This window comes from Ochotona curzoniae, unplaced genomic scaffold (genome assembly GCF_017591425.1).
Source record: "Ochotona curzoniae isolate NIBS_2020 unplaced genomic scaffold, NIBS_Ocur_1.0 contig_1550, whole genome shotgun sequence".
Lineage (NCBI taxonomy): Eukaryota > Metazoa > Chordata > Mammalia > Lagomorpha > Ochotonidae > Ochotona > Ochotona curzoniae.
In genome coordinates, this window is record NW_024465123.1 from 28,115 (window position 1) to 53,389 (window position 25,275).

Sequence of the window (25,275 nt, forward strand, 5' to 3'; positions counted from 1 at the left end):
GTCATCTGGGGAGAGTGACAGCAGATGGGAAATCCCTTCTCCCCCTGTCCCCCTTTCTGTCTCAGGAAATGTGCTTTTCAAATTGTCAGGAGCTTAATTCCGCTTAGCTCTAAGATGGCACCCGGTGCCGTGCCAAAGCACCACCAGTTGTATACCAGTTTGAGGAAGTCTCTTCCCATTGGCTGTAAAAGGCGTGCTGTGCACGTGAACAGCGCATGACCTGTTTGAGGATTGGTGTGCGCTGTGCATGTTGGAATGACCTTTATGCGGATTGGTTTATGCTGTGTATATATGCCTGTGCTCTTCCTTCCCGAAGGGAGAAGGAGAAGTACACCGGAGAAATAAACACTGAGCACAGTGTTACTGAGTTTGGAGTGTCCTTTCAGCGGGCTGAAGAGGGAAGAACTCCACACTTGGCTGTTTCTCAGCTGCTTCTTCCACTTTTTCCTGCATCGACTCAGTGCTTGCTGCTCTCATGGGATTCAGCCAGGCTCCCCTGGCCCTACCTGTTGACCAAGTCCATCTTGGTTCGTCCTGTGTGAAGGGAAAGCTGTGGATGTAGGGATTTTCTCACAAGCCCTGCAGGCAGTTGGCACACAGGATGCGACAAGCCTCAGAGCAGGAAAGTAGCCAATAGTTTGATATCCTGTCCCTTGCTGTGAATGGGGTGCAGTCCCGCTGGAGCTTTGCTGCATATAGCAGGCCCGGGGGAGTGGATTTGCCTCTGATCTCTAGAAGAGTACACAAGCCTCCTGGATGTGGCCTTCTGCATTGGCAGCTGCACACCCTGCAGAAGCTCAGAGGAGGCAGCTCACTCTGACTTGTGTTCTTGCTCCACAGGCCTTGGAGGACCGTGGTATTGTGGAGCTGCTGCTGACTTCAGACAACACGGACGGCCTGAGCAAGGGCATGATTCCTGGAGGTACGTTCAAGGGGAGTGTGCAAGCTATGCCTGCTACCCATGTGGGCGGCTCCATGTCCAGGGCTCCGGCTACAGAGAGGTGCAAAGTCCCTATCAGAGATGATACACTATAGAGAGCTCTGCAGCTGGTCGCCCTTCCCTGCTTGCTGATCAGCACAACCCGGCGTCCTTTAGATGACTTGCCCTGCTTTGAGGGTTTCTTTCTTGAGGAAATCACAGCTCTGTTTTCCCACCATTTCTGGCACAAGCCATCTAGTGATTTTCAGCCCTTTCTCTCTGCTCGGGCACATCTGTCTTATGTTTAGTTACTTCTTTACACATTTCTGGATGCAAATATGTTTCAGCAACACCTTGCTTCTCACTCGCTGCAGTGTTAGGAGTGTGTTGAAAGCCTCCCCTTTCCACTGACTCTTGTACCTGTGTAAGAAGAGCACAGCTCCCCCAAGTGAGCAGCTCCATGAGGACGTGGGTTATACCTGTCTTGCCCATACGTGGTTGGTGTGCTGAAAGGATCAAAGGCCCTTCATGTGTGCGCCCCACCCACAGCTGTGCTGGCCTCTGCTGTGGCTACCAGGCTGAGCTGCTGGCAGGCAGGGGCTGTCATCTCCAGCTTGTTACCTCCATGTCTGGAATGTGATGGGCACTCAGGCTGTCTGTCCCGTGCAGGGGGAAAGGCTCTTTTGAGGGGAGTCAACGACTTGCACCTGCCTCTCATCTGTGAGGACCGTTGGTGATTCCTCATATTTCCACATGGTGGCACTGTGGCGCCATAACTGGGTTCTGGCCCCGGGAGCTCCACCCATGGGTCCCCCATGACAGCGCCCATTTTTGGCGCTCTGTGGTCCACTCAGTACTTACTGCATGCCTTAAAAGGAGGCCCAGCATCTCTGCTTTCTCCATACCCTCCATGCCTTCCCTGTAGGCACCCATAGTGCTCTGCTGCCCACTGCTGTCTGGAGCGATATGTTTACTCTTAAAAAAAAAAAGAAACAAAGTGATACATTCCCAGGGTCTTATTTTTATTTCCTTCCCCTGAAATAATCACGTTGAGCTCTTCAACTTTTTCTTTTTTCCTGTTTCTTGATATTAAGCCCAAAGAACACTGTACTTGTAAAACTTGCTTCTTTTTGTGTGTTTTTTATGCTTACCCACTCCCCCACACTTTTGCTGCATATTAGTGCATGTGTGGCTGTGTAGTTGTGCATGAGCAAAGCAGCCCCACCAGCCAAGGGTCTGCTCCTGCACATCTTTGTGAAACCTAGTTACTGGTGGTAGTTCTCTTGTTTTTCTTTTCATCTCCATCCTTCTCTTGGTTCTTCCTCCCTGATGTCCCTTTTGTCTTTCAAATCAATATTTTGCCAGAGATCTTCCCAGCAGTTGTCACTGATACTTTTCAGTGTCAGCTCTCCTGGTGGCCATTTAGAAACACTCTTTTCTTGTCTCTTAAGATGTCACTTTTATCCCCAGGGCACTCTTTGCATCTAGGGCTGGTGGAGTGCCCTGACCACCTGGTTCCAGCTCACCCTCTGCAGGCAGTCCTAGCCTTGTGGTCATTTCACAATGGTGTTCTTTTCTGTCTGCTGCTGAAATTGGCATTGTGTCTCCCAGTGCATTTATCTGATGATGCTGAGCCGTCTTTCCTCGCTGTGTTGTTGTTGTTTTTTCATGTTGTTCTTTTGTTGATTTTCAGGGTCGGTCCCTGATTTATTCCTGTTTTTGATTGTTTTCTCTTTGCACTTCTGTTCTTTCTGCCTGACTCAGCTTTTCTATCCCAGTGCTCTTGGATCTCATTTTCATTGGACCTGTTTTATTTCTCATAATATGTTTTATTGCTGGATTAAAGCAACCTATTTATTCCTTTTTTTGTTTATGTCACTTGCTGTTCTGTCCCCGATCTATCTTCAGATGAGATGTTCTCAATTGTCAGGTCTGCCCTTCAAAAAACGGGACTAAGTGCCATCAAGGGCTGCCAGCTTAGGTGAGTCTTAGTGGGTGATTGGGCTATGGTGGTACTTAAAGGATGGAAACTGAGACCTGTCTGAGCACTGCTGTTTCTGGAGAAGCCTTGGGCCTCAATGCTGTGATGTTTTGAGAAGCAGTAGCAGGATCAGGCAGGTTTCCAACATGCAAAGGCGTGCCACAGCCTTCCTTGCCTCTGCCTTCCCTGCCACCTCACCCTGAAGTCGTGCAGGCCTGCAGTTGCTCAAGTCCAGCTTCCTTGGGAAATGTGCTCGCCACTGAGTGGATGAGCATGGCTGCTGATGGAGAATGAAGCCGTGAGGCTGGGGAGATTGTCCTCCTCTGCATGATGCTCTGACTTTGGAGTGGGATGAGGGAGGCCTCAGGCTGGAGGCAAAGTTGGCCATAGCTGCTGCTTTTCTTTAAGGACATTTAGTGTCATGCACTTACCTTACTCTTCTTTACTAATGTCTCCTCTCTGCTCCAGTTCCTCTGAGCATCTGCCTGTCCTTCCCGGTCTTTGCATTGTGTGGAGTACCAGGAGGGGAAACAGGTGCCTGTGTTTAGTTAGCCAGGTGTATCCTGTATTGACTTCAGGGTTTCTGTGCAGCTTCAGACAGGCCTCGTGTCTTCAAGCAGTCTCTTAATTTCAGGTGAGGAGGTGTCTGGGTGTGACAAGACAAAGGGTTTGCAGCCCCTTTCTAGTAGCCACTGTGTAACATCGAGGCAAGTGACAGTAATCCCAAGGCCTCAGCTGTCATCAGGTATTTTGTCACTGATCATCAGCGGCTCATACTGGACATATAGGACAGCTTCATACTGCACTGGTTTGCCAGGCCAGCCTAGTGCCTGTCATGCATTGCTATGCCCACTGGGGCACAGTTTACAGCCCTCACATGTGAGGCCAGCTTTGACCAGTCAGTAACAAATGAGCAGGGAGCCTCCCAGCCCAGCCTGCTGCTGGACGATCCTGAGGAGGCCTCAACCATGAGTCAAAGCAATGCATCTCTCTTGAACATGTGGAAAGCCATCTAAAATATCTTCATATACTTTATATGAATATATTATAGCCCAAAAAAGAAAAACTAACCCCTCAAGAAGAAGTAAAATAGGGGGGTGTAATAAAGTCAGTAACAATGCTTGCAGTACCGAGGAAAGAACCGAGAATGATTTTGAATCATTTTCCCAATTTGGGGCAATTTGCTGTTTGTTTCTCTTTTTCTCCAGTGTTGGCCAGCATCAACCTGCAGTCACACACAGAGCTGCAGTCTCTCACCACCTTTCTCTGAAGTATGAAGGTACGTATTGCCTGGGCAGCTGCAGCTCTCAGCACCTTGAGCAGCGATGAGTGCCTCCTGTTGCTCAGGACTCCCTGGCTTGTGTACCACACCCCTGCCAGGAAAGCAGCCAAGGTGTTGCTGTGAGGACCGAAACAGGAAGAGTGAGATGTGTGGTCTCTTGAGGAGCCTTTTTAACATGCCCGCCTCCTTTCTGTGGGTTCCATTCACCCCACAGGCTCTCACAGACTGAGGCAGAGGAGGAACGCCTCTCTGCCCTGTTCATATTTTCACCCAGCGGGATCCTATGATGTCTCGGCATGATAGGAAGCCTGGTCCCTTCAAGGTCAGACAGTGAGTGAACTTTTGTCCAGGTCTCACTGTTCCTCCCAACTCAGTCTTGTTCCAGCTGCTCTCTCAAGTCATTCGGTGTCTCCTAAGGAGACAGGAATGTGTGGGCTGAGCTGCAGCTCACACGCGGTGCAGGACCGTCCTGTGTCCATGCTGATCCCTAGACCTGGAGCAGCACTCGAGGGTGATGTTGATGTCACCCTGGAGCAGAAGCATCGTGTCCGGTGGCTGATCCACCTGGTTCTGTGCTCCTGCCTAAGAGGTTGCTATGCCTGCTTCCTCATAGGCAGGTATCTGCCACGGGGCTTTTCTGTGCAGAAAGATGTCTCTTAGTGAGATGAGGACACTCTCCTTTGTAAAGACTTCCTTGAGGGATGGACCTACAGTGTGCTTGATGTTGTGATGCCCCCTGGCACTTTTCTGGTCTTCCACATCTGTCGCACCTCTGGTGATGAGCATGATCAGTACAAGTGACTGCTGTGAGCTTCACCTCTGCTGGGCTGTGCACTCAGCTTTAGGTGGAAGACAGTGTGTGAGCTAGCCACTATCACTACTGCTTTACTGCCCAGAAGTAAGGAGGAGATGGATGAAGAATTCACACAGTGGCGGATTAAGATTGCAGTACCAATTGATTGCCGAATTCCAGCTGTTAGCCACAGACTGTGGAACAGACCTGGCCACCAGCAGTCACCCACTTACCTTGACCCTGGTACTCCCAGAGTGCTAACATAGCTTAGAATCATTTCATTGACTGAGGCATAATACAGGATGAGTATGCCCCTTTCATGGGATGTGGACAGTGTGCCTGCTTTGTTTCTGTCTGGGTATGACTGGCACCTTCCTTTCAATGGGCCACGAGTTATCTTGGTCAGCCTGAATCAGATTCTGTTCTCCAAGCAATGTCCTTGAAATGTCAGGCTGTCACAGACAGGGAGGACACCTGATCTACTGTCACTCAATGTGCAGGGTGGTTCCCTGCCACAGAGCTTGAAATCATAGTGTGGTAGTCACTATGATGCCTCCCTCCACATCCTCAAGGGATTCTGCAAGCCTGAGTTCTGCATCTTTAGGTCAATGGTAGGATGGCATCCATATTCTGAAATAATCCTGAACACCTGTGGAGAGTCCCAGCCAGGGAACTGATCCAGACTGGAGCTGCAACACAACACTGAATGTCTCGGCTGTGAAGCCTTGCTTTTCTGGCTCAGTTGTACAAGCTACTGTCTAAACCAAGCTGGACCTGCTCTGCAGCCCTTGACTCGTCAAGCTGGGAGGAAGAAGTTACCAAGTAGCTCCCATCCCTGGTGTGCCTCTTGCTTAGGGCATTGTGTAGACAAAGCTTCTTCCTCCCCAGAAGATGGGCAGAGCTTGGCACGATCCAGACATCAAACCAGTGTAGGACAGTGGCAGGGCATGCACATTTGGCCCTTGTGTGAGCTCTGTTCTCTCTGGTCTTTGACAAATAGTGTGAAGCCAGAAAGGAGTCAGGAGGACAGTGCCCGGGGCTCCCCTGTGAGATGGGTTTCCCTGTGTCTCTTTTGACCTAACTTTTACTTTGTGGAGCCCAGAGAATACAGCCCACACTGGTGATGGAGTACTGGACAGGGTGGTTTGATTCATGGGGAGTCCCGCACAGTATCTTGGATTCTTCTGGTGAGTGGTGCCATGGCAATATCCAGCATGTGTGTTGACCTGAGTTTCAGAGAGAAGGAAAAACAAAAGAAGATTTTTTTTTTTTACTGGCTCATTTGCCATATGGCTGCAATGGTTGGAGCTGAGTCAATCCAAAACCAGGAGCCAGGAGCTTCTTTTTGGGTCTCCCATGTGGGTGCAGGGTCCCAAGGCTTTGGGCCACCTTCTACTGCTTTCCCAAACCACAAGCAGGGAGCTGGATAGGAAGTGGAACGTCTGGGACATAAACTGGTGCTCATAAGGGATGTGCACTCAGAGATGGAGGATTAACCAGTTGAGCTATTGTACCAGCCCCAGAATGCATTTTAGGAAACTGCTGTATATGGAACAGTAGAATGCAAAGGTGCTGGGGTTATTCAAGGGTAATAACCAGTTACTCATATTTCAGACTCACTTGACTTGACATTTGAACAGTAGGACTTTTTCACATTGATCTTGAGAAGTCTTGTGATTGAGTAATGAGTTCCTGCTGCTTGTGTCTAGAAAATACAGGGAAAATGTGGTAAGTGATAAAAGTATCAAGGATAAATGAAGTTTGGAGAAGATGTTTTCTCAGACCTTGGAGGAAGCACGTTGAGATATATAGTTTAGGCTTGCCTATTCACCTGCCTGAAGTGTACAATTGCTTCTGAGACATACACGCGGACACTCTGCTGCTCCATCACCTCCTTCTGCATAGTTTGTAACCCATAGCAACAGCTTTCTATACTTACCGATATCGATTCACATCACCATCTTGAACAAAATGAAAGACTCCATTGCGTTGATGGCTCAATCACAGTGTGTGAGCCAGCCTGTTCCCAGTGAATCTGTTGGAAATGCCCAGTGATCCTATTTATTGAACTTCACTAAATGCCAAATATATGCCCGCATTAGTGAGCACCTTGTACACTGCTGGCATATCATCCTTCAATGATGGATTCAACACAGCACATTTGTTGCAGATTTCCTGTGTTTGTGCTTCAAACTCTTCTCCAGAAAGATGTAGATTTTCTAATCATTGCTGTGAAGTAAGAGTATGTGTCTCCCAGTTACACAATACTGTTACAGTGATTTTTAACACATGCCAGTCTGATGGGGCGCTGTGCAGCTTGAGTATAGTTGTTAGTCACCCATCTCCTGTGATGTTCTCTGTTCACATCTTTGGGGGAACAGTCTGTGATCCTGGCTTCCACATTGTTGTCATCTACTAGCAGGCTGCATGTTGGCTGGGCTGTCAGGACCAATGTGGGGCAAGCTGTCCATGTTGCAGTTAATGGAGTTGACTTGGATCTGAATACAGAGGTCTATGCTTGGAGCCTCAGTTAGAATCACTTCCACTGTAGCCTGGACCCTCTGTGCCTGAAGAGCAGAGCAGTAAAGCTGCCCCCCGCCCCCCCCGACCAGGGCCCAGGAAAGACAAGAGAAGGAAAGGTTCGGGGTTCATCTAGGACTCTGCCTCATTCCACTGTCACTGTTCTCCCTTGTCCTGCAGAGGTTTTGCAGATGGTGTCTGCCATCGTTGATGCTGCACCTCCATCAACCTCTACATGTTCCACGGAGACATCAACTTTGGCTTCATCAATGGAGCCATGCATTTTAATGAATACAAGTCTGATGTCACCAGCTATGGCAAGTGCTCCCTCACCTGGCCCGGCCCAGCATGTGCACTATTGGAACTTCTCATGGCCAGCCCTCTGGGAACTGCTTCTGTCTCCCAACTGGATTTGTCTGTGCAGTACCTGGGGAAGGTAGTGCTTTGTCTGAATCGAAGGCACTGGGGGATTGCAGCTGGTTAGTGGGCCTCTGAGCCACTGCTGTGCTCAGAGACCTCTGGAAAGGATAAGGCAGTGGCAGTGAGGGGGCTTGCCTGAGAGTGGGAGGACCACTCAGGCCCTTGGAAAAGTGTGGCCCCTGCCTTTGTATCTCTGCCTATAGTGGGAAACCCCAGCTATGTCTGGTTGTTGAACAGCTCCTGTCATGTTTGTAGCTTTGGTTGCCTGTGACACATCAGTAGACTGGCTCTCACATCAAGTGCTTGTCTCAGCAGTTGCTGGATAGGGATGCTGATGCGTGGTGCCCGCTTTCCTCTCTCCTGTTGCTGCTGTGCACACTTTGCAGTGTTGGAACCTGCCAGTGACAGATCCTGGTTTCTTGCAGACTATGATGCAGTGCTGACGGAGGCCGGAGACTACATGGCCAAGTACTGTAAGCTTCGAGACTTCTTTGGCACTGTCTTAGGTACCCAGAAAGCTGCAGCCCCAGGCACCACCTTTGGCCTTACTTGTTCTGAAACATTTGATGAGTCCCCTGCTCCTTCTCCCATCTCAATCCCAGGTGATCTGTTTACAGACATCCTAGGCAAGGGCAGAAGAGCTTTGTAGAGTCTTGTCTCACCATACTTTGTGTTTCCCAGCTCCAACTTTGTATGCTGTAGGTGTCAGTCCTCTGTCGCACACCTTAGACAAGATTTGTTCCTGTCAGCACCAAAATTCTTTGGGTAGGAAGCAGGGGCAGGCAGTGACAATGAGGTCCTCTAGGGGTGGCCCTGCCATCTGCATGTTGCAGGTACCCTTCTGCCTTCTCCACCTGACCTTCTTCCCAAGATGTCCTATGACCCAATGAAGCCTTCTTTCTACCTGCCACTGTGAGATGCCCTACAGTAGCTGGAGGTGAGTGTTGGGACCGGAGGAACAGGGCAGCCCACAGTAAGTGAGCAGGACCCAGGAACCTCCAAGTGCCACAAGAGAAAGGCCAGATGTTGCTTCAAGTCCCTTCTCCACCTCAGCACTCAGAGATGTGCTAGCATCCTATGGGATGCCTCAGGAGGCTCTGGGACATAGGCGCTAGGCCAAGTCAGAGGGATGCTGCCAGGCAAAAATGATGGTGGCTTAAAGCTATCAGAACTTGCTCAATTGTGTGGCTCTACTACGAGAACTCCGTTCTCTCAACCTTGTGACTGGTGGCCTTGGGGTTAGTGTGACAGGAAGGCAGACTAAAACAAAGGATTAATGTTCTTTGTCTCCATGGCCCTCTAGGTACTGTCCCCCTCATCCCCGGGATGAGGTCTGTCTGCTAACTTGCAACCCCAAAGGCTTAGGTTAGATTTCCCTGCTACCCCAGGCTCTAGAGTATGACCCACGAGGAGTCTGTTTGCTATGGCACACCTTCAAAAGACCATGGAAAAAGTGAATTGTTTTTCTCCTCATCCCAGTTTCTGTGTGCAGCCTATCACATTTCAAAAGCTCATCAACATGGAGAATATGCCGGTGAATGATGGAAATGACAAATCTTTTGGGTATATTCTGTATGAGACCACCATCACCTTGCCTGGCATCCTCAGGGGTCTTGTGCGAGACCGGGGTCAAGTAAGCATGGGATCAGGGTCTACTGTCCATCTCACAGGATCAGCCATCCTCAGCGTGCAGGATACTCTGATGGTGGATGTGTGGCATGTTCTGGCCATACCCTGCTGGGCCCAAGGTGCACATGCATGCTGTGTACTCACTCACCCAGTGCTGACCAGAGCTGCTTGCTCTGTTCTTTCTGGCAGGTCTTCTTGGACACAGTATCCATAGGATTCATGGACTATAAAACGATGCAGATTATTGTCCCCTTGATCCAGGTTTGTTACCCCTTGGGACCCAGATGATGGCTAGCCCCAGCCACATCTGAACCAGTTGGGCTGGAGTCACAGAGGAAGATGGGACATGTGAGACTCTTTTACCACAGGCTGCCACTGTCGAGAGGCTGCCATGGCTTCCTCACTGCCTGGGGCTCACTCCTGACCTCAGAGCTCAAGGAAGAATGGGGGTCCACCAATAAACCCCAAGGTGCAACTGGGAGCGCATGGCTGGTTCATCCAGCCATCAGCATCGACCACTATGTTCCTGGCAGGGCTACACCATACTGAGGATCCTGGTGGAGAACCATGGGCATGCCAACTATGGGGATAACATTGATGATCAGTGCAAAGGTGGGTCCTAGACAACTCTTGTACACACAGACATAACAACAGGGAGGCCAGTGGAGTGCCATGGGTTAAGCACAAGTAGAGTGGACGAAGATGAGTCATCAACGGAGACCCATCAGCCAGAGATGGGTCATGAAGGCCCAACAGCTACTGGGTTATGGAGGCCCTGTGGATGCCTAGTGAGGGAGGTGTGTCATGGAAGCCCCTTGGAGGGGTGTCAGGAACGTAGGCTCAAAGAAGGTAGATGGAGGTTGAGTTGACTTAAATGTGCACCCAAGGTGAGTGGGCTAAAGAAACCTTGTTGGATTATGCCCTCTTCACCCTCTTTGTCCTGAACAGTGCCTGTGTTCTGACACATCTTGTGGTGACTACATGGGGACAGTGAGCTGGCCTGCCATCTGTGTCAAGGGCTGTCTGGAAGCAATAAGTTAGGAGTGAAGAATGTGATTTCCAGGAAGTCCCAAAAAGGGCCCAGGACCCCTGCCTTTCTTTCTGGATCCAGAAACTCACAGTGTCTCTTCTGTGAAGAGGTGGAGGAAGCATGGTTTATGATTTTCAAAAAGGTGCTTTGTTAGCCCTTTCAGATTAACCCACCCAATCAACATATTTTTCTGGGCTTTAATCTAATTTTCCATTAAAAATATTATCTTAATGTGGGTGGTGCTGGGTAAGCTGCAGACAAGCACAGATAAACACTAGTGTGTTGGGGAGAGTGCTGGCCTCCTGGTACCTCATTGCTCTGGTTGCTATGGTGGAAGTGGGCACAGCTTCCTCTTGGTCAGATTCTGAGCAGTCATCTTACCCACCTGTCAGGTAAGCTATGGGTTGCTGATGCTATGGCTTCCTGACCTCAGGATTATAGTGAGCAGCTCAGCAGCATCTCTGAGCTCTTTCTCTGGTCAGGGTTCCCCTGCTAAGTGAAAAGGTCTGCCTGGCAGACCTTTGAAAAGATAAAAAAGAAGTTTATTGTGAAGGCTCCCTGTTCATAGAAAGGCTGAGCCAACCTGATCCTTCCCATTCCGCTTTAATGAAGGAACAAATAGCAATTGAGTCAGTACTAGGTGAAGGTGATGGCAATTAGTGTATGATTATAGGATTTAGTAAGGATTTATGACATATGCCTTTATAAGTTCCTTTCATTTATAAGCTTTCTTTTTAATTTTACATTATTGATTTTAAAGTAATATCAGCTTAAGTTTAATGTTAGAAATTTGATTTTGGATTTAAGTAAACCACCTTTCACTATGTAACTGCATGTGGTGCCAACCGTGGAGTTCCTGGCTTCAGCCGGGTGTCTGCAGGTTTGAATGAGTAATGGTTAACTGAGAATGTTTTCTTTAAAGTAAAATGATAATAATGCTTTTTTAGAATTGTTTTTGTCATCATTCTTTTAACCATGTAGTAAAAATGAAACAATTGTATGCACAAAAGTTTGTAATGATTTGTGTATAAATAAAGAAGGCAGCTTTTTTGAGTTGTCCATTATAGCGGTCCACATCTCTTCTTCTCTTCATTCTTGCCAATCCATGCATCCTTTTGAGCTCAGAAGTCAGCTGGAGCTGGTCTCTGGCACTTGTGGAAAGTGCGAGTGAGTGAATGTCATAGGAAAGGAGAGGACGTCTGACCCTTTATCCACCCATTTGTGTTCTGGTTTCTGGGGGAGAGGGTGGTTCTCTTGTGAGTGTCCCTTCTTCCCCATCTGACAGTGGAATGGATGCTTCCACAGAATGGATCACAGCTCTGTGGCATCCAAGCACACATGTGGGACTGCGCCTGCTACAGCTGGAGCAATGATCACAGCATAATGGATAACTCCTGAAACTGACACGGATAAGTAACTCCAGAGAAATGCCAAGGGCACCCCCATGAGGGGCATAGGATTTGCGGTGATCTTACAGGAGTAGGGCCCTGGGTTGTGTGCAGAGCATTCATGAGTAACCTCCCCACACAATCCTACCATCCTACCTGCAATTGTGGGGAAGTACCCTGGGAACATAAGGTCCTGCTGGTCTGTGTCCCCTAAGATCTACTCCACATGACAACGTCCCAAGAGCTAGACCCTACTGGGAGTCACCGAGGAGGCATGGGACAGGCCCACAGGAAGCTTGGCTGGGCTGTGCAGTATCCAGTGTCTAGGGCCACAATACACCGGATTTTCTGCTCTGGGAGCTGTGGCATGCCTCTGGGATGTATGGTGCACATCCAGACTTTGACTTTCTTAAGTCTTGGGGGTGATAGATGGAACAAGACAGCACTTGGACTGGTGGTGAGTGATGTGTCCATGGAGGACAAGAAACATGAGGATTTTAGGCAAAATAAAAAAAAAAAAAAAGGCTTCTGCCTAAAAAAACCATTCCTGGGCATTGACTTAGATTGTGTGGCCACGGATGGCCTGGGGTCTCCCCATCCAGCTCGGATAATCCTGTATGCAGAGCACAATCTGCAGGAAGGAAGGAACAGGCTGATTCAGGCTGGTGGGTTTGCTGTCCTGTCTGGCCCCCGTGTGGATTTTCTCTATTTCCAGCTCTGTAATGTGTGGAATGCCTGCTCTCCTTCAACTCCATGTTTGGCTCTGCTCTGTTCCCTTCAGGGAATGATTCAGCTCCTTCTCTGACATTTGGTACCTCCATTCCCTGTCCCCTGCAGACTGCCCTTACACACGTGTGCGTGCACACACACACATACCACACACACACACACACACACACACACACACACACACACACACACATACCACACACACACTGAGCCATCTGGTTTCCCTGACACTGTGTCATCTCTGAACCTTTGCATGTGCTCTTTGCTCTCACCAAGCCAGAGGCTAGGAACCACATCACAGCCTCCTCTGCAGGTGTCAGAGACCCACGTGCTTGTGCCATCACCTGCTCCTCCCAGAGTGGGAATCACTAGGAAGCCAGAATTTCATATCATCTTGACTTGAAACCTGTGCCACTCTGCTACACAGCATTTGTGTTTCTCAATGGGGTCTTAGCACCTGCCACAGACACCATACCTCTCCAGAGGATTTTTTAAAACTAACAAATTTGATGGCTTGTGCAAGCATACATTGCTCTGTTCCTGAATCTTTTAACATTCAGTACACGCAAACATGTTGACATGTTACAAAGCCAAAGTCACACACAGAAATTTGGACATTAGATTGTCCTGAAGCGTGGACCTGGGAAGGTGGGTGGTGACCCAGGCTGGCAAGACATGCCACTGGAATGCCAGCAATCAGATTGTGTCATGTATTGGTGGGCAGGGTGGTCTTCAATTGTCCCAGGAGGGTATTTGAGGATATGTCTGACAGGGAACTTCTGATGAAGTAGATTGCAGGTGAGGAATAACTTCTGGTGTACAACCATGGACAGAGCCAGTGCAATCACAGGTAGATGAGTGGGTCAAAGCTGGGTGGTTTGGAGAGGAGAAGCCAGAGGGCATGTCTGGGTCATACCAGGACACCTGCCAAGTGGGAGACCTGGGCTGGCCTACCTCGCAGCAGTCACAGTCCACTGAAGCACATAAAAGCTGGGGCATGGTGGCAGGGGCTGCCTTGCAGGTTTAGGCCACACTACCCTCCAGTGAGTGTCGGGCCATGGGGCAGGCATGATAGGCTAGGCCATGACACTAACTCACATGCAACAGAACCAATCTGGGTGGAGATCCAGTGGGGAAATTTGTGAGTTCATTTCTATGTGACTGTAATGCCTGCATTTGCATGAGAGTGGGGTGTGATGATGGGCTGAGATAGGCAAGACAATGAAACTTACCAATAATTACAGAAACAATGGTTCCAAATAGGCCAGCTTGGCCCAAGCTGCAGCACCCTCAGGCACACCCAAGAATGTAATGTGAGGTGGATCAGATGCAGTATCTTCCAGCACTCACAAAGGCTGAGACGGGGGTATGGACTATGCTGCACATGGCCCTAGCACCTGAGACCCAAGTTTGGGAGTAGGCCTAATCAGAAAATTGGAGAACTCCCTTACTAGGCTATAGCTCCCACTAGTGAGCATGAGAGTTCAGGCTGGTCGTTGGCCAGACCAATTAGGGCTTCTTTGTTGGCTTATGTGTGGGCTGGCTCAGTGGGTAGACTGGGCAAGGTGGACCAACTTGTAACACACACAGGCACATGTGGGAGCCAAGACAGGTTGTGGGCCATATTGGACTAGATATCTATATATACCCACTTGCTCACATAAGAGCTGGGGATGGGGGAAGGATGGGCAGGGCTAGGTTAGAGCACCAACCAGTGAGAGTTGGGTCTGGGGAGAGCAGGGTCAGGCCAAGGTGAGGTAGCTTATACAAGGGTCAAGACAGAATGAGCCAAACAGGGTGGTTGGAGCTATCGCTGGCACAGGCAACATCTACAGCCAGGAACATGCCTGGAATGGGAGCTAAGGGCATCCCTGTAAGGCTGTGATTCCCACTGGTGAATGTGAGAGCCAGAATGAGGGCAGTGGGCTGGGCTGAACTTGACTGCGGCATTGCTTGGCATATATGGGAGTGTGCTAGACTGGGCTAGGCTCCAGTACTCACTGGTGTTCACGAGAGCCACACTAGATATGGGACAGGCTGGGTTAGGTCACCAGTAGCTGCTGAACCACATGAGAGCTGAGAATGGTGGTGGACTAGGTGGAGCTGGGCTGTAGCACCCACTAATGAGAGCTGGGTTGGATGTGGGCCAGATAGACAAGGCCACTGTACCTGCTGGTGAATGTCAGGGCAGGAGATAGGCCAAGACAGGATGGGTCAAACACCCACCAATGTGTGTGAGATCTACGGCTGCGAGGTGGTTTGCTAGAGGAGCTTGGGAAATTCCTGTCAGGACACAGTCACCACTGGTGACTGTTAGAGTTGAGGCTGGGAGCAACCCAACAAGATCAGGTTACAGAATCCTCTAGCATTTGTATGGGTCAGGTCTGGGAGCAGGCTGGGATAGGCCAGTTCACAATAACAACTGGCTAGCATGGGAGTGAGAAAGGGGTGTAGGGCAGGCCAGGTGGGTTGCAACACCAGGCATTGCACATTAGGGTTGGGACTGAAGGTTAGTCAGGCTGGGTTAGACTGCAACACCTGCCGGCATAAGCTGGAACTGGGGACGGGTTGGAAGGAAGCATGCTACAGCATCCATAAGGGAATTCTGAGGCAAGGTAGGCCATGCCAGACTAGGCTGGGTCACCCACTGGCTGGGAGCGAGCCTCATGCTGGTTGCGGCTGGGGGCTCCAGTGTTGGACTACTGCTCTCACTAGTGAGTGTAAAAACTGGCACTGGGGGCAGACGTGGTTGGGAAATGCTACAGCAACTGTTTGCCTACATTGAGTTGCAACATGGCCTGGTGGAGCCATGCTGCAGCACCCACTGGTGCTGGAACTGTAGGACAGATTGGCCTATCTACTGCACAGAGTGGCATGTGCCGGGACCAGGACTGGCTTTTCATCCTTCCATTTGCTTACTCTCCATGACTTCCTCCCTGCTTAATGGGCGCAAGCCAGCCTGAAGCCAGGCACTGGAATCTCTATCCTGGACTTTCTCCTGGAAAGCAGGGGCCCAAGCACTTGGACCACCTTTCACTGCTTTTCCTGGTGTACAAACAAGGAATTGTATATGAGATGCTCACACTGCAGACCGAGGCTTAATTACTGTGTCAGAATACCAACCCCAAGAAATAGTATTGTAAAATTATTAAGTTGTTGTATGTTTTATCAGATAATTTTGAAATTGGCCATTTTTCACACACACACACACACACACACACACACACACACACACACACACACACACAGAGTTACCTGTCAGTTTACTCCCCAGATACCCATAACAGCTTCTGGCTGTGGTCAGAGCTGGAGCCAGGAGCTTGGAACTCAACTCTACTTTCTCACATATGGACATGGAAATCCAGTCAGTTGGGAAATCATTGCTGCTTTCTAAACATCTTTGTAAGTAGGAAGCTGGGGTCTGGAGCAAAGGCAAGTGTTGAACCCAGGTGCTCCAATGTTGTACACAAACATCTCAACCAATCTCGGGGTTACTGAAAGTGAGTCAATCGTGTTCTTTGCCCATAAGAAGCACCAGAGAGAGACAGGTGAAAAATGTCCATTTATTCAGAACAAATTCCAGGGTTATAAAGGTTCATGAAAGGGAGGGCAGGAGGGTGTCTTCTGGTAGATCTCCCCCACCTGCCCACCAAAGACACTGTAATTTGCTATATGACACGTCTATTTCCCTAGATCTTCCAGTCATGTCAGAGGTCGTGTTCTACATGTATTCCCCTGGATCTTCTAGTTATGTTGAGCTTACACTCATGTGTAGGCCTGGGAGTTGTGCCTCAGGCCATGGAGAAGGGTGCTCTGAGCTTCCAGATAGCAGGTGGTTTCTGAAAAACCAACACCTTAACTACTAGGGAAAATGCTAGACCGAATGCCTGCCCATGGTTTAGGTTTTGACAATTTTAGGTCTGACTTGTGATGATTTTGTTTTGTCTGCTTCTGTCTTTGAAGCACGATGTGATTCTTCATCATCTTTGGCAATCTAGGCATCTTACCTCAGTCCCCCAAGTTCTCTTAGAAGAGAGTGACAACATAAATCAGACCCTGGGCTAAGTAACTCTTTGGAGACCTATAAAGCAGCAGCAAGAGATAAAATAAGGTTAAGGGAGTCAGCAGGTGGAGTGTGTGCAAACACTGGCACCCAAGAGTGGTCCTTCCTCCTTGACCCCAGCTATCTGAGAATCCTGAAGGAAGATTCTTTGTGGGAGAGACGTCTCAGAAGGCCCCCTGGAAGCAAGGAAGGAGGTACTGATTCAAGAAGACATGCTTTCCTCTTAAAGCTTGCCTGTGTCTCCTTTTTACCCCTATTTTCATTCAAGATTTACTCATTTTTTTATTGGAAAGGCAGATTTACAGAGAGAAGGGAAGACAGAGAATGATATTCCATTTGCTGGTTCAATCCCCAAATGGCCACAACAACCAGAGCTGAGCCAATACAAAACCAGAAACCAGGAGCTTCCTTTAGATTTCCCATGTGGTTGCAGAAATCTAGGGCTTTAGGTCATCCTTTGCTGCTTTGCTAGGCCACAAGCAGGGGGCTGGATGGGAAGTACAGCAGCTGGGACACAAACTGGTGCCATATGGGATCCCACTACTTGCAAGGGGGAGAATTAGCTATTTGAACCATTGTGTTGGGCATTTCTTGTTGTTTATTTCTTTTTCTTACCCATCAGCCTGTTGATTTTTATGTCTTTGATTAGAGCATTAAAAAATTGAAACACAGGTTACCCAGAAGTTTTTGGTGAATCTAAAACTAGAAGCCAGATCTCCTAAACATGAAACTGAATTGTCAAATTGTGAGAGAAGACTTGAGACATTAGTATTTCCTGAGGAACAGTGTTCCAAAAATGGCAAGAGGTCTTTGATTTTAGCAACTGCAGTAATAATCATTTTTTTAAAATTGACTACATTGCATTATGTGACACAGTTTTATAGGCACTGAGATTCCCTCCACCCCTCCCCAAAACCTCCCCCCATTATGGATTCCTCCACCTTGTTGCATTACCGCAGTTCAAATTCAATTGAGATTCTTTCATTGCAAGCATTTACCAAGCATAAAATCCAGCATCTTATTGTCCAGATAAGTTCAATGGTTTCTTGGGGAGACCATCTCTGGTCTGAAGGTAGAGCCAGCAGAGTATCATCCCAATCAATTAAAAGCCCTGACATAACATCAGTAACAATTTATAATGTTATGGAATTAATTGACATGGTATTGAGTAACCAATATGTTAAAAGAAAAAAAAAAAAGAATGCAAGTTCTGAACCACATCCTGTACTTTTTCATTGACATTTCAATTATTAGTATATATACAACTGGGTTTTATACATCTTAAAATGCTATAAATTACTATTCAGCTGTCTCGCGTCTTTTCATTTTAGTATTTAGCAGTTTATAACGTTGAAGCATGACTTTGCTGAACCTGGCTGTTTTTCGGGTAGTCTAACTCTGTAACTCTAACAAGGCATATGTCAACAGTTTAGGTGAACAGTTTTAGGAGGGGTGTGCAAAAAAAATCTTCAATACCCTTGTGAGGAGTAACTAATCTTTGTGTCCCACCCAGTGAGGTATAAGTGAATCCACGCTGTTTCCTGTCTGATTCTAAGCTTTCCTTGTCCTCTATCTGTTCTAGATTTTTTGTTTTTTTGTTTGTTTGCTTGTTTGTTTTGAGGCGTTTCTAGAGCGATCCTGATGGTCATTGTGAGAGAGGGTGGGGACCCAAAGTCGGAACCAGGCAAGGACCACAGAAAGCTCCCATCCCTACTCCCGAAGGAAGTTTACTGTTCTGTTTCTGTGGACCGCTCACTGCTCCTGGCTGTTGTTCTGATGACCTTGGATCCTGCAAGGCAGGATTTGGACTTCTTCCATCCCATGTGGTAGATCCAAGTGGGGTTGGGTTACCTCAGATTTCTTGGCCTCCAAAGGCACTCCAATTCCCTGTGGTCTCCTTGGCAGTTGGGATGTAGTCCTCGGTGCTTATACTGATAGTCCTTGGTGAGGATCTGGGAGTCTTCAGGGTTGGGATACAAGCCTCCTCCTGTCCACCTGCTCCACTCTGGAGTCCCTCCCCTGCTCCACAGGCATGACCTCCTGTTGAGAGGCTGTCAATATCACTTCTGATTCCCCCCATATGGCTTTGTAGTTTTACTATTTTCTACTGCTGATTCGAGTCTGTTGTCTATGAGTTACCAATTATGATCCTGGTAGGTTGTATTTAACATCTTCCTCACACATTCTAGGGAGATGGAAGATTTCTCTGCTCTCCTGCCCCATTACCGAATAACATAGGTCATTAAAAGTATATTAGGTTTTACAATTCTTTGATGTAGATTATAAGCAGTCTGACTCACATTGATTATTTATTCATAGATTACATCACATTATCTTATTGTATTAGATACAGGCTGTTTGAGGTTGAAATAATATTACAGTCTACAGCTATTATTTTCTGGATTAACATTATTCCATCTTAAATTAAGGCAAATATGTGAGATTTAACCTTTTGGGATTGGCTCATTTCCCTTAGCATAATGGTTTCCAGTTGGGCCCATTTTGCCACAAAAAAAAACACTGTATTTCATTTTTTTTTTTAATAGCTGAGTAGTATTTCATGGAGTAAATGAACCATAGCTTTAGTATCCAGTCTTCTGTGGATGGTCATTTTGGTTGCTTCCATGTTTTTGCAATTACTGATTGTGCTGCTATGAACATAGGGATTCATGTTGGTTTTTCAAGTAGCAGGTGTTTTGGATATATTCCTAGGAGTGCTATTGCTGGATCATATGGTATGCTGATTTGCAGCTGTTTGAGTGTTCTCCATACTGATTGCAATAGAGGCTGTACAAGTCTGCAGCCCCACCAGCAGTGGAGTAGGGTTCCTTTTCCCACACATCCTCGCCAGCAAGTGTTGTTGGTGGTTTTTTGTATGTGTGCCATCCTTACTGGTGTTAGGTGATTTCTCATTGCTGTCTTAATTTGGATTTCCCTTATTGCCAGGGAACTGCAGCATTTTTTCATATGTTTGTTTGCCGTTTGGGTTTGTTCCTTTGTGAAATATCTGTCCATTTCCTGTGCCTGTTTTTTGAGTGGTTTGTTAGTTTTGGTGCTTTGGTTTCTCTGGAGATCTTTGTATGTACTGGAGATTAGCCCCCTATCAGCTATGTAGTGTGCAAAGATCTTCTCCCATTCTGTGGGTTGCTTTTTTTTACTTTGTTGATTGTTTCCCTTGCTGTACAAAAGCTTCTTAGTTTGATGTAGTCCCATTTATTTTTTTGGTCTTTATTGCTAGTGCTTTTGGTGTCCTTTTTAGGAAGTCAGGACCTATACCTAAGTCTTGCAGGGTGTTCCTAACATTTTCTTCTGAAAGTTTCTGGTGTAGGTTTAGGTATTGTACCCATTTAGATTTGCTCTTAGTGTATGGTGAAAATGTGGATCTATCTTCTTCTTGTTTCTGCAGGCTATCAACCAGTTGTCACAACAGCATTTATTGAAAAGACTGTCCCATTTGCTTGGATTGTCATCTGTGTTTTTGTCATAGATTATTTGGGTGTACCTGTGTGGGTCCCCTTCTGTTGTTTCTATTCTGCTCCATTGATCCTCCTCTCTATTTTTGTACCAGTACCAGGCTGTTTTGATAACCACTGCCCTGTAGTATGTCCAGAGGTTCAGGACTGTGATTCCCCTTGTTACTTACCTATTCTTCAGGATGATTCTAGCTATTTGTGTTTTTTGTGTTTCCAAATGAACCTTTGCATCATTTTTTTCCAGTTCAATGAAGAATGTTTTGGGTATTTTGATTGGGATTACTTTGAATCTATATATTGGTTTAGGTAGAATGATGGACTTATGACTGCTTTTGAAGGATTGTGTTAATGTAATAATATAGGGGATTTTAGGGGTGGGGCTAAAGAAAAAGGGAAATTCCAGAGTCTATGAAATTGCATTATAAAATAATAAAATAAAAAAAATAAAAAGAAAGATAAACACACACATATATACTTTATATATAATATATATAGCTTAATGACAAAAATGCATATACATATGTGTATGTACTTAATATATAAAGTATATAGCTTGGAAAAATGAAATTGTGAAATCTAGTAGAGGTATGGGCAAGATGAAGGATCTACATCAGAGCAAGGGATCCACAGACTAGCAACAGTGTAGTGTCAATTGCACTGTTTGGTGGAAAACGGTGTCACTGAGCAAGATGCCAGTCTGTTTTCTTACAACCATGCTGCCAATGATGTGACTTTAAAGGCTAGAAGGAATGGAAAGATGTATTCTGACACAGCTCTGCACTCTGCAGTCTTCTGCCTTTTCTTTGCCAAACTGCACATGAGATAATCTGTCAAGGGATTCTTGGTCAGCCCTAGAGGTACAAATACCAGGACTTAGGGTAGTGCAGGAAGACCAGGGCTGGAACAAATGAAGAGCACACGGGGGCCTTGACTCACTTGATCTGATTTTCTGGGGGCAATCAACACATTTTCTACTTTCCATGAGAGGTAGCTCTCATCGTGCACTCCAATTTTTAATGGCTCTCTAAGAAAATATTTTGTTGTTGCATTCTTTCTAACATCTGTAAGCAAATTAATAACCAGAATATTCAGAGATTTTGATAACTTTCAATTTCAGAAATGTCAATGGAACAATGTATGTGGTTAATTAGCTCTAACACATAGTATGCCACAAGAGCAGCTTATGAAAGATGGTATATTTTAATGAGCATGTTCTAGCAGCAAAATTTATATTTTGTTTGTATTTTTTCTACTCCTATTAACAGACAACTTTCAGATACACTTGGAACCCCACCAGAGGGTTTTATTTGATGTAAAACAGCCCCCCAAAATTCTTAGCATTTACAGAGTTTGGTGTAAAACTTCTAAAACATATTAGGCTCCAGTTTTGGATTCTGGGGTGTGTGCTTTGCACAGAGAACACTCAGCGAACTTACTGTAGCTGTCTCCATTACATGGCTAGGACCCAAGGAGATATGCAAGGACAGGCCAGACCCAATGGCAGGCTTCAGGCCTAGAGTGGCCCCCAGGGAGCTAATGCTGTAGATTGTTCTCCTAGGTTATGTTCATATTGATAATATGAAATCCACCACAGCAGACTGCTCACACCACCCTAGGTGAGGAAGCCACCAAGGAGGGGTTGGTTCATTTATTTCTATCTTTCCTGACTCATTTATGGAAAGGTAGAGGCCCAGTAGGCATTCTGCTCCTCTATTTATCCCAGTGGAGGTCTGGATGTGTTTGTGTTACCGCCTTCAGCTGACTGGGGATGGTCTCAAGGGTCGAACTATTGGAATGAATATTTTGTTGGGGCTGATTATGTAAAGTCTCCATAGTGTATAACCAGTCAGTACATGCATGGGGCAGTTTTACCAGCTTAAAGAAGACGTTTAGTTTCTGTAATTTCAACTACAAAAGTTTGTTGTCTAAAGAAGGGCAGCCTCCTCACCCTCTGCAAGATGGTTTTAGTGACTTTCACGATGTAAACCACCTGATGAGGTTTAGAGAGGACCTACCACTTGGCAGAACTGGTATCTCTGTCTTCATCAGCAACCACTTTAGTACATTTCTCCCCACCCCATTTTATATCATTATAGGTCACAGGAGCTTCCTGGTTTCAAAATAAAGTTTCTCTTCATCTCTGGGTTTTTTTTCTCTGCTTGACCTAGGATGATTTTGGGGTGGTGTAGTTTGACTTTTGTGAAGAAGAGATCACGCAAACATGAAATCCCTTTGTTCAGGGTAACGCTCTATTCAGATTTCCACTTGCTAACAGTCCTGTAGTCTCTAGGCCCTTTGACTCTGACTGCCTTTCTTTATACGCCTCCCAACACACTGAAGAAAGTGCTCTTTGAGAGGAAGGGGCAGAAAGCAAGTGGTTGGTGGTGAAGGTGTAGCCAAGAAAAATAGAATCACAAGAAGAAATGCATTTATTAATTTAAACATATGTCCCTTATTTAAAAACAGAAAAATATTTAAATTTCCAGCAAGCCAATGAGTATTCATACTTAGCTCTTGGAATTACCATCACGTGTGTATCTTGGGAAGTATTTTCCTATTCTTAGGCACACACATATGCATACCGAGGTAAGTGTTTCTTTATACAATTCAAGTCACATTGTAATTGTTTTAATTAAAAGTTCAGTTAATATGTCATACTTAAACATTTTCATGACACCATGTGATATTTTCAAATATGTCTACAGCATACATCTCTTCAATATGGTCATTAGCATTTTAAAAGAATTTTAGGGGGCAAATGAATAATTCTGACCCTGGCCTTGGTCTCCCTCTGCTTAGACCTCTCCTTTTCTCATAGGAGAATAATGCCTGACTCTTCTGTAACCAGGGAGAACTTGAGAAGCAGACTTCAGAGATTTTTAATGGAGGCAGGAGTGATCTCCAAAGAATCACTTTGATGGAAAATAGAAGTCTTACATCTACTGAATCACTCCAAATGCCTCCAACATCCAGGTCTGGGGAAGGCTGAGCCCAGGATCCACAAATTCAGTCTGGGTCTCCCCTGTGGATAGCAGGAACCCAACCATGTATGCTACCACCTGTGGCCCTCTGGAGTGCACATCAGCAAGAAGCTGGCGATGGAGAGAGCTGGAACCTGAGGTGACTTATAGGGTATCTTAGCCACTGCACCAAATGTCAGCCAGTCCTATTGGTACTTCAATAGCCATATAATAACCCTAAAAAAAAAACTGATATAAATATTTGTTCACTTGATAGTAAGTTAATCATGGATAAACATTGAAAGTTTTCCAGACATTTATACTTGAATGACAGAATCAATTTTTCATGTTTCATATGTTGTATTTTGTAATTACTTGAAGCCCTTTATGAATAAGTATGATGATAGAGTAATTACAAACCAGATGCATGCATCTAATGCATATGTCGTGTAACTATAAACATGCTAATTTAAACTACATTAAACTAAAAAAGCTTCTGTACAGCAAAGGAAACAATTAACAAAGTGAAGAAGCAACCAACAGAATGGGAGAAAATTAGTGCATACTACACAAATGATAGGGGACTAATATCCAGGATTTACAAAGAGCTTCAGAAACCCAGGGACAGGAAAAAGCCTTGTAAAAAAATGGGCAAAAGAAATGAACAGACATTTTTCAAAAGAACAGATTCAAATGACTAACAGACATATGAAAAGATGCTCAGGCTCCCTAGCCATAAGAAAGGTAAAAATGCAAACCATGTTGAAGTATCACCTAAGTCCAGTGAGACTGACCTACATTCAGAACTCTACTAACAACACCTGTTGGCATGAATGTGGGGAGAAAGGCACCCTCCTTCACTCTGCTTAGAGTGTAGGCTAGTACAACCACTAAGGAAATCAGTATGGAGAGTGCTTGGAAAATTGCAAATAAACCTGCCATATGACCCAGCTATCTGCTCCTAGGAATATAACCAATAGAAGTGAAATCCACATATGAGAAGGGGATATATAATCCTATATTTGCAGCAGCACAATCTACAATAGCAAAGACATGTAAACAATCCAGATGTGTGTCCAAAAAAGAGTGGTTAAAGAAACTGGTGCATCTACTCCATGGAATATTATTCAGCTATTAAGAAAAATGAAATTATATTATTTACAACTAGGCAGTCCCAACTAGTGACCATTATGCTCAGTAAAATGAGTCAATCACAAAAGAAAAAATACCATATTCTGTCTTACATAAAGAAACCAGCATGGAAAGTATAAATTCAATAATCTAATCCATACTTTTTGTTTGTTTGTTTTGTTTGTTTGTTTGGCTATATCCCAGGTGTTTTGGTGTTTTTTATTTCAATTTTGTTTATTCCAAATAATTTCTTTTCTCTCGCCAAATTCATTGCTGGCTCACAAATTACAAAGTGGCATTTTTCCAAGAGACTTTTGTATTTCCTTTTTGTCACCCATGTGTTGCTTACTCAATGGCATGCTTTTCATGGTGCTTTAATTTGTTGTTGATGTTGTTGTTGTGGCTGTTCTAACTCATACCATTTGTTGACCTTGTTTCATGGCTTCTCAATTATAGAAATGTATAGTGATGGAGTACTGGGGTCTATCATATACAGATGTGTGGGAATACTGGAACATGCATTCCTGCTTCTAGACGGATGGATGGATTCCCAATGAAACTGTTGGACATATAGACAATGGGATGCTTGACTGTCTGACATTGTCTGTACCAATAATGACGGGGTACACTTAAACAAGAGACTGATAGAATTATGATTCCTTATGAAGGACTACACCATTGTAGTAAAATGGGGAAAATCTGTCGGGGGTGGGAGCTTGGGGGGGAATCCCAGCCTATTAAAAATTGTACCACGTAATTCAAAATTCAAAATAAAAATATATTTGAAAAATAATAAAAGTACTAACTTAGCCTGACTTTAAACTTTCTCTATCTTTTTAATGCAATGAGGAGATTTATGTAATAAAAGGAAAAATTTGTCTCACCTAAATTCTCATGCTCCCGATCTAAAACAAGAGTGACATTCAATTTTACATGGATTGGAATTCTTAATCATTT

The 25,275-nt window shown here is 45.8% G+C and overlaps 1 protein-coding gene and 1 pseudogene across 1 annotated transcript in view; both read left to right on the plus strand.

The window, feature by feature from the left end:
* The first annotated feature begins 215 nt into the window (after nucleotides 1-215).
* LOC121148540 lies at nucleotides 216-10,167 on the plus strand (annotated as a pseudogene).
* A 734-nt stretch (nucleotides 10,168-10,901) lies between these two features.
* LOC121148529 (beta-galactosidase-1-like protein 3) overlaps nucleotides 10,902-25,275 on the plus strand; it is a 71,286-nt gene continuing 56,912 nt past the window's right edge. Inside the window, exon 1 of the mRNA XM_040968597.1 lies at nucleotides 10,902-10,966. Coding sequence (XP_040824531.1) covers nucleotides 10,902-10,966 — 65 coding nt within the window. The remainder of the gene's footprint in view (nucleotides 10,967-25,275) is intronic.